This window comes from Zonotrichia albicollis, chromosome 13 (assembly GCF_047830755.1).
Source record: "Zonotrichia albicollis isolate bZonAlb1 chromosome 13, bZonAlb1.hap1, whole genome shotgun sequence".
Lineage (NCBI taxonomy): Eukaryota > Metazoa > Chordata > Aves > Passeriformes > Passerellidae > Zonotrichia > Zonotrichia albicollis.
Window position 1 is genome coordinate 611,406 of NC_133831.1, and position 17,255 is coordinate 628,660.

General features: G+C 54.7%; 1 protein-coding gene across 7 annotated transcripts in view; it reads right to left on the minus strand.

Annotated features, from left to right (window-relative positions):
* The window catches only part of ZFHX3 (zinc finger homeobox 3), a 376,930-nt gene that overhangs the window by 59,626 nt on the left and 300,049 nt on the right, over window positions 1-17,255 (minus strand). For all 7 annotated transcript variants that reach the window (XM_074550648.1, XM_074550646.1, XM_074550642.1 and 4 more), the window contains 2 exons: window positions 13,624-16,367; window positions 11,180-11,676 (listed from right to left, as the gene is read on the minus strand). In XM_074550648.1, the coding sequence (XP_074406749.1) occupies window positions 11,180-11,676; window positions 13,624-16,321 (3,195 nt within the window). In that variant the 5' untranslated portion in view covers window positions 16,322-16,367. The remainder of the gene's footprint in view (window positions 1-11,179; window positions 11,677-13,623; window positions 16,368-17,255) is intronic.

Consider the following 17,255-nt stretch of genomic DNA (forward strand, 5'->3'; position numbering starts at 1 on the left):
AGGCAAGAATCCTGCTGGAAAAATATGTATGGAACTACTTATAATTAAGAACCAAAATAATGTCTGCACACAAAGGGCTGAATTAAGGCAACCTGCTACTTGCTATGTTCTACAAGGTTGTGAGGGCCCCATGACTCAATGGACACTAATGTGTCCTAAGAGCTGTGCACAGAAATTCATGCAATTGCTCCCTGCCCCACACCCCTGAGCAGGGCTCTGTAAGGAAAGCCACCAAGCTCTCGGGGGGGAGAAGCCCTCAAACAGCCTGCTCCAAATTCAGCTGGGAGATCCCCCCAGTCCTGGGGCATGGAACAGCCCCCAGCCCACCTGGGCTCCAGCAGTGACCCACCGCAACCCACAGCACACAGCTGCCCGCCTCACGATTGCACACTGCCACCGAGCAGCTCCCAGCCTGTCAACAGCTGCGTTTGCTGCTCTGTACCTCCTGTCTATAGATGAAATCCCATTCAACCCTAGTATAATTCTGCAGAGGGATCTAAGAGAACAGAAGGGCTCTGAGCATTAGTTACAGCTATTCCCTCCAAGACAGACTACAGCAATGGAGAACACGGAGAGTGCAGAAGCACACTGAGGCAAACAGAGCAAACCCGATGTGATAAATGTCTCTGCTCTTTGGTGCTCTCTTTGTTCCTTCCTTTGTGTATCTGCAGCCACTGGCATTTGCCTTCACAGGCACAGAAACCCCTGGGAAAAACGAGGCCCACTACCACTGGTTTTAGCTGTTGTGGCTCTGCAATCCCAGTGGGCAGTCTGCAGAGACACACACGGGCTAAATGACAAACACTCAGCATTAGGAGGGTGGACTCACCACTGCAATTCAAAAATAAAACAGAAGCAACAAAACGTTTTTTTGGGAGCAGCATCACTCACAGAAAGGTGTGAGGAGATAATAGCTTTCTAGACCCTGTTTATGAAATTGCAGGTGTAACTCCAGTTACTCCAGCTGCCCCAAAATTCTCATTTCTGTGACCACATGGGATTAACTTGTCTGCAAAAATACCTGCTCATGGTTACCATATGCTAGCAGGAGGTCAGTCTGCAGGTTTCATGTCTGGATAATCCCCCTGTACAGCCCAGAGTCAGACACTTTGACAGGCCCAGGTGGGCATGCACTGGAAAATCCAGGTAAGTCAGAGCCAAGGAGTGTGAAAATGATAAAAGCAAAGGTGCTGCTTTGTGGGACCATGAAAAACACTGACAGGCAGCCAGAGGTGTCTGTAACACAGACCCCATGACATGAAAACATCATCTGCAGGTCTCCAAAGCCTCTGAACGTCTCCCACCCATGGTCACAGCATGCTTGGAAACCTGCTCTGGGACAGCCAGTCCCTTGTCGGAGGGACTGCCAGCCCCTGGTCCCTTTCCAGCACTGCTGCCAGGGGTGAACAGCCAAAGCCAGGCACTGTCCTTGCTCTGTGCCCCTCCAGGAGCACTCCTGGGCTCAGCAGCAGGTGCCACAGCACGTGCACCCTGCACACACCCGAGAGTACAAACGTGGCCCCAACACGGCACACCTGCACCAACCCAAGTTACACAGCAGTCCCACAAATGTCGGGGGCGAAGGGAAGGGAATCAATTCTCAAACTCACACCCTCTGGCTTTGTGCTGGAGAGGAGGGAGGTGAGTCTCACCTGAGGGCAGAAGGGGTCACCCCAGGAGAGCTCCCTGCTCTTCTGCTGGCCCTGCCTAAAGCCCCTCCATGTCAACCCCACAACGACTCCCTGGGCCGGTTTTCAGAGAACGTGACAGAAGGCTGACCCAAGTGCCCAGGACGTGCTGAATTCGGAGTTTCTGTGCAGCACACACTGGGGGCTGGATGGGGACAGGGATGTGACAGCAGGAACCAGACCAGGGGTCAGACACAGCTGGCTGGAGGAGCTGGCCAGCAATGGGCACAGGAGAAGCCCCACTCGACACGGGCAGCGCTCACCCCACGCAGGGCAGGGGAGCACCACAGCACGCACAGAGGGACCCGGGGGATGCAGTGGGTGCCAGGCTGTGGGTCCCTCAGCCCCGTGAGCCCAGGGTGCTCCGGCAGCCGTGGATGTGTGAGCCGTGCCAGGCACCAGCGTGAGCGCTGCTCTCCTTCCCCACCAAAACCCCCGAGGCCTCCGCGTGCGCGCTAACCACAGCCCTTTGAGAGGCTCGTGTATTTACAAACTAAGGCATGCTGAAATCAAAGGGGATACCATATGACATAATTCACATTAAAATGTCAACAGGCTGACAATTTATAGAGTCAATCCACCGGAGGTGGGGAGAACTAAGACGCGGTAATTGTTTAATTCCCGCTTAAACCAACAGCAGCTTCACCTTCAAAGCAGCGCTGCGTGCACGGCCCCTGGCTGCTGCCAGCCCTGGTGCCAGCCTGGACCTCAGCCAGCACACAGGCAGCGGCCTCAGCCATCCCCTGGCACCAGGGCTGGGCACGCGGGATGCCACTCCGAGGAGTGCAGCTCCAGCCACCCCACGGCAAGTATTCACCACCAGCACAAGGATAACCAGTTCCTCAGGAAGGCAGAGTCACACTGGGCAATGGTGTCCATTTCCACACCTGCTCTGCAGGGGACACAGCAGGCAGGTGCTCCGAGGGCACCGCTCAAGGAACCGACTCACCCAGGGCCTGGCTCTGCACGGCCCTGACAACACCTCAGCAGTGCAACAATGAAAGCACGGCGCGCCCCAGCCATAAATAAACCCCTCGGGGCACAGGAGAACCTTTTACCCCAGGGAGATGGCAGCGGCTTTGCCCACATCAGACGTGTTGGGTGTTTTGTGATACTCAACACCAGCCCCTCAGCCCACTGACATCCCTGCCTGTGGACAGGCTGCTGGCAACACGTCTTGCAGCTTGCAATAAAGCATAAGGTAGGCAGAAGAGAGAAATGTGCACCACTGGGAGAAATTTTACCTGGATAAACCGCAGCCAATAAATTTTCTATAAATGCCAGCTAATGCTGTCCCTTGGAGAGCACTGGGCAGGGACTGCCGGGCTCCAGAGCCCTCGGCACAGCCTCGCTGTCTGTACATAAACAGTAACACCTCATTCTCTCTTCTACCTCATTAACTGAAACGCATTAAAACAAGTGTGCACTGGGAGCAGCAAATGAGACTGTTAAACCAAGCTGATATAATCCTCATCAGCTGTGGGAAATGAGCACACATCCATTACACTGAATCAAGCAGCCAACTGCGACTCATCGCGGATGCCGAGACCCCGGGAAGATGCTCTTCCCCCGCAGCTGTACCAGGCAGCTCAACCACTGCCTGCAGCACTCTCTCACGGGGCATTTTGGAGTGCTGGGGCTGCATTTCCATTGCAGCAGCTCCCCCACAGCACACGGCTGGGGGCCCTGGTCCCGGGCTGCAGCCACGAGCCCACTGTGTGCAGAAGGAATCCGCTCAGCGAGATGCACGGAACCGTCTGACTCCCCTGGCACCCAAGTAGAACAAAAGGCCGAGGCAGCACACACAGAACACAGGACGTTTCCCAAGCCCAGTTTTCCATGGGGACATGCCCAGGCAGCGTGGCACAGCTGGCCACAGCAGGGCTGAGGGACACACGTTCACACGCTGCCCAAACGGAAGCAGCCTGCAGAGCCACACCACGGGGGAAGCACCACAACATCCCTGCACCGACAGCACCGTGTGCCACGGCTGTGCCACTGCCCCGGCTGGCAGCCAGATGTGACGGGGCAGCCTCAGGGAGGCCGGCAGGAGCCGCCCCACACTGACTCCCAGCACACAGCACCAGCTCACACCAGGATATGGGGCTGCTCCCCTCTTCTGCAGGGACACCGCGCCACGCTCTGCCCCCACGAGCAAAGCCTCACTTCAAACGTTGAAGAAATGTTCATTTTGCCTCTCTCCTGAGGAGGCAGAGCAGGGAGCCCTCCCAGTGCTGCAGCAAGCGGACAGACCACATTCACCTCAGACAGACAGACAGACAGACAGACAGACAGACAGACAAGACAGCACTCTGTGCCCTCCACCGCCTGGGGTGTGAAGCGCTGACCTCACCAGAGCTCAGGTTTCCAAACTCTCCTCCTCATGCCAAGCAGAGCTGATGGGGCAGGACGGGGTCCCCTCTGCCCCAGCCCTGTACTCGCAGCAAGAATGTAAACAATCCCTTCGATCCCTTCAGCAGAGCCAGTACAAGGCATTTCCCCCACGTGCAGTCTGTGCACAGTGCAGCCAGAGCAGGCTGCCTGGGACTCGCTGCTCCCTGGGGAACAGGGCACCCTGGGGTCTCCCTGGCAGCTCCCAGCAGCCTGCACAGGCATTTTGAACGGGGTCCATGAAGTCTGTTTAACCAGCATGATGTGTGCAACAGAATCACAAAGAAACAGGCATTTAAAGTGACATCTGTTGGATTAATTAGCTGTGTAATTAGCCTCCCCTCTGTGGAGACAGGCTTTGTTACCGCTGCCTGAAACTTCCCCAGGTGATTCTCTTTGTATCCGTCCTTCCCTGAGCACAGGGAGGAGCAGAGTGGGTGAGATGGGGCTGTACTGGGCTGTACTGCCCAAACGAGGGGCACCAGGCAGAACAGAGCCCCAGCTGCAGCATCTGTGTGCTGGAACCCAAAGGGGAATGTCCATCAGCCTGAGCACATTCTGCAGGTCTGCTCAGAGATGACAGGCAGGGATACAAGCCAGGCATTTGTATCCTCCTCAGCTAAATCAGAACATCCCTGCCTGCTCAACCAGCTCCCCACCTCGCTGCGAGCCCAGAGCTGACACGGGGGCCACAGCAGCCACTGCACCCCAGCCATGGACAGCCCAGCAGAGCAGAAAAACCGCCAGGTGATCTCCAGGACTGAGAGGAAAGCCGGGACTGTGGGACAGCTGCACTGATGGCTCCATGGCCAGCTGCAGGGATCCCCCTGCTCCAAGCACAACAGGAGGGATGCTGGGGGCAGCTGTGCTGGGCTCTGCCCTGCACCCAGCCCTGCAGCACCCAGCCCTGCAGCACCCTGGGCTGTGCCCTGCACCCAGCAGTGCAGGCACCCAGCCCTGCAGCACCCAGCACCCTGGGCTCTGCCCTGCAGCACCCAGCCGTGCCTCTCTGCCGAAGCCGCCTGCACCCCAGGATCCCCCAGCAGCTGAGCCTGCCTCACCAGAGCCGCCCAGCCGTACCCCAAGGCTCAGCTTCCAGAGAACCTGTTGCACAAGTGCAACTTTATTGCCTAATCTGACTTGCAGAACTTGGCTGCCCACGTCACAGTGCAGGAGCAGGATTTTTACGACTGGCAAGAAGGGGAAAAAGCCCATTATGGTATTAAGTTATGTACCATGCATACATTATTTATTGCAATTTAATGAATTCCCTATGAGATGGCAAACACAGAACCTCCCATGCTGCTTCCATAGCAATACAGGGACTTTGCTGCAACAGTTTCTTTAGGAACAGTTCAGTTAAAGCCAGAGAAGGACAACACAGCGTCCTGCACTCCATGCCAGGTCACACAGAACAGGTGGGGGAAAGCACCTTGTGGGCCCTTCCCTCAAACCAGCCCCTGCCAGAGATGGATGCTAATGAATGCCCATCCATAATTTAACGAGGTCGTCGCCAGCGAGCCTGCAGCTCAGAACGGGTGCTTGGCCAGGGCTGGTACCCAAGGCCCGAACACCTGACCCTGCCCAAGCAGAAGAGGAAGCAGAGCATTCTGAGGCCCTCGAGGTGTATCACCTGCGCTGAGGAATCCATGCAGAGCAGGCAGCTGGACTCAAGACAGACTGAAATGCCAGCTGAGCTCTGGGTTCCAGCCCAGGACAGGAGGCTGTGAGCTGCCAGCCTCTGGCATAACGAAGGGCACAGACACGGGTGGCACCAGCCAGGTGAACAGACACTGGGAGACACAGCAGGAACTGGGAATTGCCAAGCTCTTGGATAACAAAGGAGATGGGAGTCCAGGAACACAGCAAGGTGGATGGGCAGGAAGAGAGGGGCAGGAACTGAGACCTGGAGAGATGTGTGTGGGCAGACTGTGAGGATAAAAGAATGAATCAACACAGACAGAACTGGCGTCATGCACAGGAAAGGGTCAGATGCACACTGATGCTCCATCCAACATGATGACACCTTGTTTTGAGATGACACCTGAGGCTGAGAACACCTTTGTGTTCACCTCCCTGCCAATCCACAGCTCTGCATGAATAGGGAGAGCCAAGACCCACTCCTGCTGCTCTGCCCACAGGCTGCTACAGAAGCCAGAAAAACTGAGCTTATATAGATTAGGATAAAGCTTGACAAGGTGTTTTTCTGTGGTTTTTTTTTTTTTCTTGTGTTTGGTTTGTTTAGTTGGGTTTTGTAGCCCATTCCTACAAATATTTTAACTTCTAAACCCATTTTGACCAAGGGTTTTTAGCTCCATGTTCTGGTGAGCTCCTGGTTCCTGATGTTGACCAGAGCTCCTGCTCCAGTTCACTCTCACTCCTTTGTTATTTACGTTGCTTTTACAGGGTGGTTTCTTTACTAAGCTGCTGGCTGCATATGGCTCAGCACTTACTGGAAAACTTGAAAGAAAAACCTAAGTGACAGAGGCCCATAAATAAAATATAGAGCAAGCAACGCTGTGTGCTCTCAGCAGTTCTGATTCCAATCCCTTGAAAAAGCAGTGCAGAGAAAGGAGAAGTTCTGTGATCCTGTACTAACAGACTCTGGTATTCAATACCTAAAGGAAGGCAAAGACATCTTTTAGTGTCAGGGAGAAATCTGTCACTCAGAGGAACATGCAGCCCCATGGAGGACGGGCCTCAAAGGGTTAAACTGATACGGAGAGCTTTTTGTATCAAATACCTGTCAATCCCAACAGGACCCAAGGTCTGGATCTAAGGGTCCTCCTCTATTACAGTTTCTATCAATTTGCTGACTCAATGCTTGGCAGTTTCTGGCCCACAGTAGTGCCAGGAGCCTCTGCCCCTGCTGGGGGCTCCTGCAGGACCCCAGAGCAGCAGAGTCCTGCTCAGCCAGTGACTTTCCCTTCATGAGACTTCTTCCTTCTCCTCCAGGTGAGACCACCCTTCAGGATTTATCCTCCATGCAGAAGCACCTTTCAATTCTGCTTTCAAACACATGGGAAGAATGCTCTCCTCCTTGCCCTCCCTGTACCATGGGCCTTCTTCCCTTGCCCAGCCTCCACATGAAATGCTTTCCTGTTTGATCACATTGGGCTTTCTGTGGACTTTGGCCAGGCTCCCCCTGCTCTGTTTTCTCAGGGGTTGTTACGTTTAACACAAGCACCTGAGGTGCTTTTGGTAACTCCACACACATCACACCCTTCACTGTATCCAACAGCAGCTCACCCATTTTCACACAATTCTAACTTCAAAGTTAGCTACTATTACAGAAGGTACTCTTTGCCTTGTTCTGTTATGGAAGGACATTGAATTTGAATACATCATCATCATCATTCTGTAGCTACATCTCATACAATATTCCACGCATCCTCTGGGTTTAATACTTTTTGGGGATTTTCCAACAAGTTTCTTTGAGAATCCTGTGGCCAGCAAAGGAGACAGAAGCCCCTGTGGGAGAGGCGCGATGGGACAATGCTGCTCCACGGTGGAACTGAGGCCTTGTGCTGGGTGTACAGCTGCACGCCCTCCTTCCCTTCCCTTCCCTTTCCACAGGTCAGCTCTGCCTCTGTCAGAGTCAGCACACATCCACAGTTTCATCACCACTACCACCACAGATATTAAAGAGTCATTTTCCTGCACACTCTGCATCTCCAGCTAACAAAGAGCCTCTATGCATGGCACCACGTAACCCAAACCCTCTGCTCCAGACTCCCTATTCCCTAAAAAAGTGAACTCAGCACTTGGAAACACTGAAAAGGAAGACACTGAATGAACTCATTGAAGGCACTTGCTGGCAGTCTGGCCAGCAGCGTGTTTCTTCAGTAGTTCTTTGTTTAAACTTCTTCCGAGCCGCACATTCTCAACTAGAGGTTGTCAGGAAGTTGTAGGAAATGTCCAAACCTGGCTCTCTCGCAAGCAGATTAATTCCTTCTGCAAACTCCACCTGTGCAGGAGATGCTGGGAGCTTGTGCCCAACCTGTTCCAGATGTGAGGAAGGCTCTGCTCTGCTCCAGGCCCAGCCTGGCTCTGCCCCGGGGAGCTGCCCTTGCCTCTGCACCCATCCCAAAATGTAACACCATGCACTGCCAATGGTGCCCTTGCCAGGACAGAAACCCCTCAGCCAGAGCACCCACCCCAAAATGCCATGCCAGGCACTGCCAATGGCGCTCTGGCCTTGCAGGGAGCTGCTCAGGACAGAAACCCCTCAGCCACCCAGGGTGCTCAGCAGACACAGCAAACGACAGGCACCACCTTCCTCCAGCAATTCCAGATAAACAAGGATTTCCCCTTTAGTCACAGGATTTTAGGGGGACAGCAATGACTGGGAGTACACAACAACAAAGGGAAGGTTACCAGACCCTTCCAGGTTTTTCTGGCACTCCCCTCCTTTGCCCTGCCAGGGAGGAGGCCTGGCAGAAGCTGTTGCAATGTGCAGGATGAAGATGGCAGCAGAAGACCAGACCTTCTCCCCTGGCACTGGCAGTGCTGCAGAAGCCTGAAAGGTTCACCCGACTAGGGACTGACAGTGTCTCCAGATCACATTTTCTGGCAGCAAGCAACACTGACAGAAGTGGCACTTGGGCAATGCAAGCAGCCAATAACATGTGATTTAGGAAAAAAATGGCAAAAGCAGCAGAATAAGGAGGATTGTGTGTGATAAGCCCAGTGTGTGCTCTCACCCAGCAGCATCTGGAGAGGATTTTCTCCAGCAGGCAGGGAAGAACTCGATTACATCCAGTTAACTGTGCTCTAAACTGATTATGCATGTGCCAGGCTAATGGATTACATTAGCAAGAGGAAAAATAACATCCAATCAATCTCAATTTACTGCAGACCACACCAAGGCCTGAGAGAAGAGAAGCCATTCTGTGAACTCCCCCCAGTGCTGCTGCATCCCTTCAGTTATCAGCAGACATGGCATTACAGCTGCTCCAAGGCCCGGGAGCCCTGCTGTAGCTGTCTGATCCATGCCTCATGCACAGAGGCTTCTCCATCAAATCAATCCCTGATTCCAGCCTTGCTGAAGCAAGACGGGTGAATCTAGCCATCCACCAACCTCTGCTCCCAGCTTTATCCAGCCTCACCTGAAGGCCAACGCACGGAGCATTCCAAAGGAATCCGTGACTCTGAACCGTGCTATCCCTCAGCTGGTGTTTCACTGCTTTGTGTCAGAGGCAACACGGGGCTGCAGCAGCACTGAGACTGCCCAGGCCTCTCTCAGACCTCAAAGCTGACAGCTCCTCTGTGCCTGCCCAAGGAAAACATCCTAGCAATCTTCATTACAAGAACCTATGCCTGTTCCCCAATGCTGGTGGGATTTTGTTTCCATTTTTCCTTTTTTCCCCTTTTCCTTCCCCTCAGTGAGAGAATTCTAGCACCTCAAATGTTTTTCCCCACTGGAACCCACTGTAGATGAAGGGCCGGGATATAGAAAACTTTAACCTTTGCAATGTATGCTTAAAAGAACAACATTATGTGTAAAAAAAAAATCACAATACAGCTTTCAAACAACTCTCTTGTACCCCAAACTGACATCCACAGAGGAGATTCAGCTCCCTCAGCTGGGTTCCTGCAGTCTCACGGGCACTGTGCTGCCCCCAGTTTCCAAGGTGTGTAACTCTCCCAGCCTCCTGCATGCCAGGGAGCAGAGGTGCATGCGCACACCTGATCATTTCCAGAGCCACACGCTGATGGGTGAGGCTGGATCCCAGCTCAGGATGGAACAATCGCTGTCACAGCCATCCTGGCCTCAGCAATGAGCTCAGAGAAACACAGCCCTGCTCTGAGCAGCTGCCCACCAGTGCCAGGTAGGCCCAACAACCACAGCTCAAGGTAAACCTTACATGATGCTCCTGGTTATAACCTTCCTCCCTGAATGGGCTGGAACTGTTAATGCCTAGGAAAAATCCAGGAGTTTTGAAAATGTGTCTACACTGTGAAGTGGGTGGGTACGATAGAGCTCAGTGTCAGCTCTTAAATTCCCATTACATAAAGAAAAGTTTTTAAAGAAGCAATTAAAAAGTGCAAGGTACACTCTGTGTGTATATAAAGAAACCTCAGCACATCTGGGGGAAAGCAGGAAGAAAAGGATGAGACAATACAAAAATCCTGTGAGGAATGAGCAGACAATGAGGGGAGAGCTCGTGTGAATGGAGGGGATGCGGCTGCTGAGATTTATGGCAATTCGTACCTGATTGTTCATACTAAAGCTATTATGGGATGATTAGAGAAAAAGGTGAAGCTTTAAGTCCAGTGAAAATCAATAGAAACGTCTGGAGCAATTCTGCTGCACGAGTGAAAGGACTATTTACTGTATCCGGAGCTCCTCTTGGGTTACAGCCCACAGGGCTGGCCAGCGAGGGAGGGGGCTGGGGACCAGGCCGGTGAGACAGGAAGAGAAGATGGTAATAATGGGCATAAAGACAACACAGAACCAGGGGCTGGGAGGAACAGGCAGCAACATGGGAGTGACAGCCCAAACAGCGCTGTGGATGGAACAGGCAATGCCTGCGAGGTGCAGGGCCAGCTCACGGCTCCTCTCCAGCAGCACTTGGGTCACAGAGGCAGCACTGAGTGCACGGAGCACAGCAGCTCTGCAGCCACAATGCCTGCGAGGTGCTCACGGCTCCTCTCCAGCAGCACTTGGGTCACAGAGCCAGCACTGAGTGCACGGAGCACAGCAGCTCTGCAGCCACAGCCCCGCTGCCCGCCCGCGGCCAGCAGCAGCACACTGACCGCTCTGGGAGCCGTCCCGTGACACAAAGGGACAAACTCCAGGGGAAAGGGCCAACAAAACACAGGCAAACGTCACCCTGCACAACCTTTCTAACAGGGATTGCTCCATTTCTGTGCACCGTATCACCGTTGCAGTGCCACAAGACACACAAGCCCCCTCTAAAGCACCGGGAACATCTAATGCCCTGAAGCCTGGACAACCACAGCCACCGACAGAACACAGGCTGACTGGGGGCCAACGGAGAGCTCTCAGCAGCTCATCTACAAAGGGTCACAATGCACTGCGGTTCAACTTAGATTTTCCTTGGAAAATGAAAAGATGAAGCAAAGCCAAGCCTTACCTTATAGAGCTTCAGGCTGGCCTCGTGCCTCGAGTTCACGGTGTGCAGGCGCAGCTTCTCCAGGCTGTTGGTGTAGTAGTCGCAGGCGTTGCATTTCAGATGGACTGGGTTCCCAATGGCCACACACTTGAGCCTCCACTCGTTGGCTTTGCCCCCCTCCTTGATGTGTGCCACCAGCTGGTACTTCTGCACGTGCTTGTCGGTCTTGCAGTGCAGCTGGAAGTTGGCCTTGAGCTGCGTGTTGTAGCGGCACAGCTTGCACTGGTACGAGTCCCCCATCACCGCCTTCCACTCGTCCTCGGGGAGGCTTCGCTCCACGTTCATGTGCAGGCCCAGCATGTCCAGGTTATCTGTGCTGAACTTGTTGCACACGGCGCACTGGAAGAGCTTCAGCGACGGGTCATTGGTCTGCGTGAAGCTCTCACCCAGGTTCATGAGCTCCTCAGACACCAGCTGTCCTCCACCCAACCGCATGTCCAGCGGGATCTCGCCACCCACTGCACCAGGAAAGAAGGGGAAGGAGAGGTCAGAAAGGCTCAATTCCGGAAGATAAACACAGAGCAGAACACGAGCTGCTCCCAAGTGCCACCTGTGTCCCCACAAGCACAGTGAGACCACACGCAGCCGTGTGTCTCCCTTCGCCCACTCCTCTGTTTGCTGGTCTGCGCCAGAGCTAAAGAACAAAGTTACTGCAGCCAGCACAGAAGGCTGGGAACGGACTACTGCCACCCTTGCTACCCTCTTGCTCAATGATCATCCAGCCCTCAGCCCACCAAAGACGACAAGAAAAACCCTACAGACTTTGAGAGGATGAAGAATTCCACAGCACCACACTGAAATTTTCTGTGGCTACTTCAAGAACAGCATTCTGTTTTTTTCTTATTCGGCTTTTTGTTGCCTCCCTGGAGAAGCAAATCCTACCTCATGCAGTAGCTAAGCACAATCCTGACACACAAAACAAAGGCCAGCAGCCACAAGCCCAGGGACGGCCACCTCACAGGGAGGTCACCATGCTGCTGTCACAAGCTGGCAACAGTGTAGGACGTGGCATGGACAGACACAACCTGAGAAGTGCCACTCCTGCACTGTTATAGCTCATCTCTTGTCCAAGAGTTCAAAATGGTGAGGAATCTTCTAAACACAGTTTTGATATGGAAAAGACAACAACCAATAAAGAGGATATGAGAGCATGTCACGGAGAGCCAGGAGGACCCCACCTTTGTCAGGCTGACTCCTCAAAGCAGAGCTCAGCTCTGCTCACTCACAGCTACTGAGCACAACAGGCTCCTGCTCACACCAGGGCACCTGAGAGATGCAGAGAAACTCTGAACGAGCACAGAGACAAACCAGGACTCCTGTGCCACTTCGCTCTCCTTTTCCGCGTTTAAGACATTTATGCTCTTTCTACAGCTTTTTGGTATTTTACCTTGATTTGATGTCACAGCTCACCTTAACAATCCTATGAAAGGAACCAGGTCAACAATTCCTCAGTTAATCAAAACAATATTATTTTAACTTAACTTTTCATTTCCTATGTTGCAACTTATTTGCTGAGAAGCAAGCACTCTTTAAGACACTCTCTCCGGAACTCACCATGCAGGAAGAACTCAAAAGCAGACTCTTCTGAATTATTAATGCTCTGCTCAGTTTTGGACCAAAGTGTTAAGGATGGGAAAGATCTGCCTCACTTCTCACAAAGCTCATAGCATGTGTATCTGAGCCAAAAGGGCCAACCTGGTGTCAAATGTTAATAAAACACAGGCAGAGCCTCCCTCTGCAACCCTCGGTGTGATACTTGCAACCATCAAGTGCACAGCTCACAAACTGCTCTCCAGGCAGCTCATGGACATCCCAGGCCTGGTCACTTACTTGAGGGGCTTCAGTTAAAACACCCACAACTTACTACAACTGCCCTGTGCTTCAGCAGTGAGGGGCTCTCAGCTTCAAAAGCCTCCAAGCCCATCTGTCACCGGCAGCAGAGGAACACCATCCCTTCCACCCCTCTCAAACCTGCTCACCTTGTCTTCTCAAGGCAACACAGCGTGGAACAAACCAACCCCGAACAAACACACCTGCCTTTGGGAGTGCCAGCAGGTGACTGCACCTTCCTTCTCTCAAGGCTATCCACCAAACTGCTCCCACTCCCCACCCAACCCAGGACAAGTTCTCAGGAAACACTGCAGTTAGGATGCTTTCCACAACGAGGAAGAACATTCAGTGCCACGGCATCCGTAACCCGTGTCTGCTGTTCCATTAACTCCCTAGAAAAACTCCTGGAAAATGTACTAGAAATGCCACAAGATGAGGAAACACTGCTCCGGGTGAACACAGATGAGAAACCTGCACTGTGTGGCCTCCATGCTTGACCACCACACAAAGGGAGCTCATGGGCTGCCTTTGCTGGGTCTCCCACATGAACGTGGTGGAAACCCCTTCAACCTCACCTAGAGATGGAGCCATCGTTGCCATGGGGTTGGTGGGATCAAGCTGGAAGCCCCCCATCATGAACTGTGCATCTGAGGAAGTGCTGTCCATCTTCAGGTTGGGCAGGTTCATGTTCTGTGCCAGGTAGTACTGGTAGAGCTCGGCCTCGGCGGGGGACGGCAGGCTGCCGAGGCCCAGGTGCCGGTTATGCTGGATCTGGGACATGTTCTGCTGAAGCAGCATCATATTGTGCATGTGCTTCTCACTGGTCATGTGGATCCGAAGGTTTCTAGCCACGTTGGTCTCGTAGTCGCACACCTCGCACCGCCACGTGGGTTTGGTTTTTGGTTTGGTGGGGGAGGGAGCCCCACAGGTGCTACCGATGTTGGCGGCGGCGGCGGCCGCGGCAGCAGCTGCAGCCGCCGCCGCCCCCGCCGTGTGGCTGAACACTTGCTCTCCCCCTCCGTTCTGCAGGTTCTGCATGTTGTTGAGATGCTTGTCGGACTGCATATGAATACTGAGGTTGCCTTTGGTAGTTGTGGAGTAGTTACAGACCTCGCAGCGGAAGGGCTTGTAACCACAGGTGTAGCTCTCGCCCCGCGCCAGCCGCGGGTGCGGCTGCCCGCTCTTGCAGTAGACGCAGGAGCCACCCGGCTCGGGATGTTTCTCCTTCATGTGCGCCTCAAGCGTCTGCTGGTACTTGTAGTGCCAATTGCACTTGGGACACTTGAGTGTCTTACACGAGTTGCGAGAATGCATCATGGTCATGTGGCCACCCAGCGACCGCGAGGAGCCCAGGACCGTGTCGCACTTTGGGCACTCCACGCCGCTCCCCGAGGGGCACTCCCCACCCCCGAGTTCGCAGAGGGGGCCAGCGTGCTGGTGATGGGAGATGTAGCTCCCGTCCTCGCCCTCCGCACTCTCATTTGGTTCTGGCGCTGTGGCATTGTCTTTATTGGCACTTTCATCGATGAAGTCCAGCCTCCTGCTGCCCTCGGCCACACTGGCTCCGCCGCCCTCATTGTTAAAGCTTAAGTGATTCCTCCTGTTTGCACCATCAAAGACAAAGGAAGAAGCAGAATTAGAACTAGTAGAAGCTGTGCCCCGTGACAAGGTCTGGAGCACGTTAGGCATTAAGGGAGAGTTAGAAATGCTTTGGTTTGAGAGAGCAAGATCCTTTTTGCTGCTGCCACTGCCTGCCACAGCCCCAACATCCTCCTGGGGCCGGTCCTCCAGTTCATCCTCCAACTCGTTTGGAAATAGTCCTTTGCAACCCTCATCGTCCTCATCTTCTTCCTCTTCCTCCTCTTCCTCTTCCTCCTCCTCCTCTTCCACATCCTCCTCCTCCTCCTCTTCCACCTCCTCGGCCGGCTCCACCTTTTCCGAGAGGCTGTCCTGGTCGTCCCCCTCTTGTTTCTCCCCCCCTGCCACCCCAGGGTCCTTCCCCTCTGAGGATTTGGTGGGACTGGAAGCCAGCGGGCCCAGGGGGACTGAGGTAATGGGAGTCTTCAGAGCCGAGCTGGTCAGCCCACCCAGGTTGAGGAGTGCACTGGGGGCCAGGACACCCGCTGCTGGCGGCGGCTCAGCCCCACCGGCCGCCCCGGCCTGGAGGGCCTGCTCGCCTTCCATGCAAATGCCACTGAATTTACCATAAAAACTGTGTCCAGGGCCTATGAGGTTAGCTGCAGAAACGAGAGGGTGCTGAAAGGTTTTGTTTTTTGGTTCCAGAAAGCTGACAAGGGGTTCCTTGTCTTTGCCTATCCCTTGGATGATAGCGGAGATGTTCTTATTGCTAAGAATTTTCCGCTCCTCCTCACTCAGAGTCATTCGGTGGTCGTGCACGGCATGGGTCACGAACGAGCGGACATACCCAAAGGAGAGCTTGCACAAGAAACACATCAGGATGGGCTTCCTCTTCCCATAGAGCACAAAGCCATCGAATTTGGACAGGTCCACATTGTTGGGAACATCTTTGGATACGCAGGAGCTTTTGGCAGAACCGTCGCTGTTCAGGTAATCCTTGTTGCTTTTGTGTCGCACATCGAAGACGCGGAAGCTGTGCAGGACGGGGCTGATGCCCGCCAGGGCTGAGGTATTCGGGAAGGTCTGGTCTGAGCCCTCAAACCACTTCCCGAAGGATGAGGCTATGTGGAAAGTGTTGATGATCTGCGGGTAGACGGGAGCGGCAGCAGAGGGATCTCCCTGCTTGGGCAGAGAGTTCGGGAGCAGCGAGGGGAGAGTCCCGCTGCCGCCGGCAGCCCCGCTCTGCACCAGCTGGCTGAGGCTCTCCACGATGTAGGCCGAGCCGTCGGGCTGGTAGACGATCTCGCCGGCCAGGTTCTCCACGTCGCTCTCCTCCTCGCCGTCCTCGCTGGTGTCGCTGGCGCTGTCGGGGCGCAGCGCCGGGGCCGGGCGGGCGCCGGCACAGCGGTGCTCCATGTAGCTCTGCAGGCCGGCGAAGGAGGCCGCGCACTGCCCGCAGCTCACCTCCTTGGCCGCGGGCTCGGCGCCGGGGCCCGCCGCGCTGCTCTCGGCGCCGCGCTCGGGGAACGGCACCCTCAGGCTGTCCAGGGGGCCACAGCTCTCCGCCGCGGGCTGCTCCATGCTGCCGGCCGGCTCGGGGAGGTGCGCGCTGCTGAGATCAGTCCATTGCTGGTGCTGAGGAATGCCGCACCCATTGTCCTTCCCGGGGATGACGGGCGAGTCACAGCCTTCCATGGCAGGGCCGGCACGGAGCGCTCATTGCACCCGCTACGGCTCCGACCTGCGGATGGGACAGAGGAGAGGCAGGTGAGTCTGGCTGCACCCAAAGGACCCCACCACCACCATCACAAGGGCTGCTGGCCCCGCTGCTCAGCACCACAGTGGGGACAGGCAGCCAGCCGTGGGCGCTGCTGGCAAGGAGCAGTGGGAACACGCTGGCAGCAGCAACGCCAGAGGAAAACTGAAGGGGCCTGGAAAGTGGCAATAAACCTGCTTAACGCCTCTCCTAAAGGGAGCCAGCAGGAAGATTGTAGGAGCTGCACTGTGACCCCCAAGGCCTTGGGTCTTCAGAAACCAAACATCATGGGAAAGCTTGTGACAGGAACAAGATATGACAACAGAACACTTCTGTGGCTGTACAGCTCTGGCATTCCCTGGCTCCCCCTAAGGCAGATGCTGTTTTTCTGGGTGCCACCCTTCTGCTAATGGCTTGGGAAGCGCAGACCCATTGCTAGCACACATGCACCTCAATGGGAGACCTGTGAGCCAGAACAACTCACAGCGATTTTGGAGTAACAGAGCTCAGTGAGCACAGGACACGTAACTGCAACTGTGGTCTGGACAGAGCTTAAACAGAGAGATGTCAGGGCAGAAACCAAACAGGAAATTCCAGACCTGACAAGGGAGCATCCCGGGGACTGCAGAGCGGTCAGGCCGCGCTCCAGGAGCCTCCCAGAGCTCCTGCAGGGCACAGCCTCTGGGCACACACTGCTTCCTCCCACCCTGCAGACAAACGGCACGTGCAGGTCCTGCAGGAGGAGGACACCCTTCCCACCCCCTCCATCCCCCCAAATCAGCGTGACTGGAGCATTCCCACCAGCTGCTGGCAGTCAGCGTGCCTGGGCTACTGAGCTCGGCCAGCACCCAGGGACCCCTGTCATCGTGACCC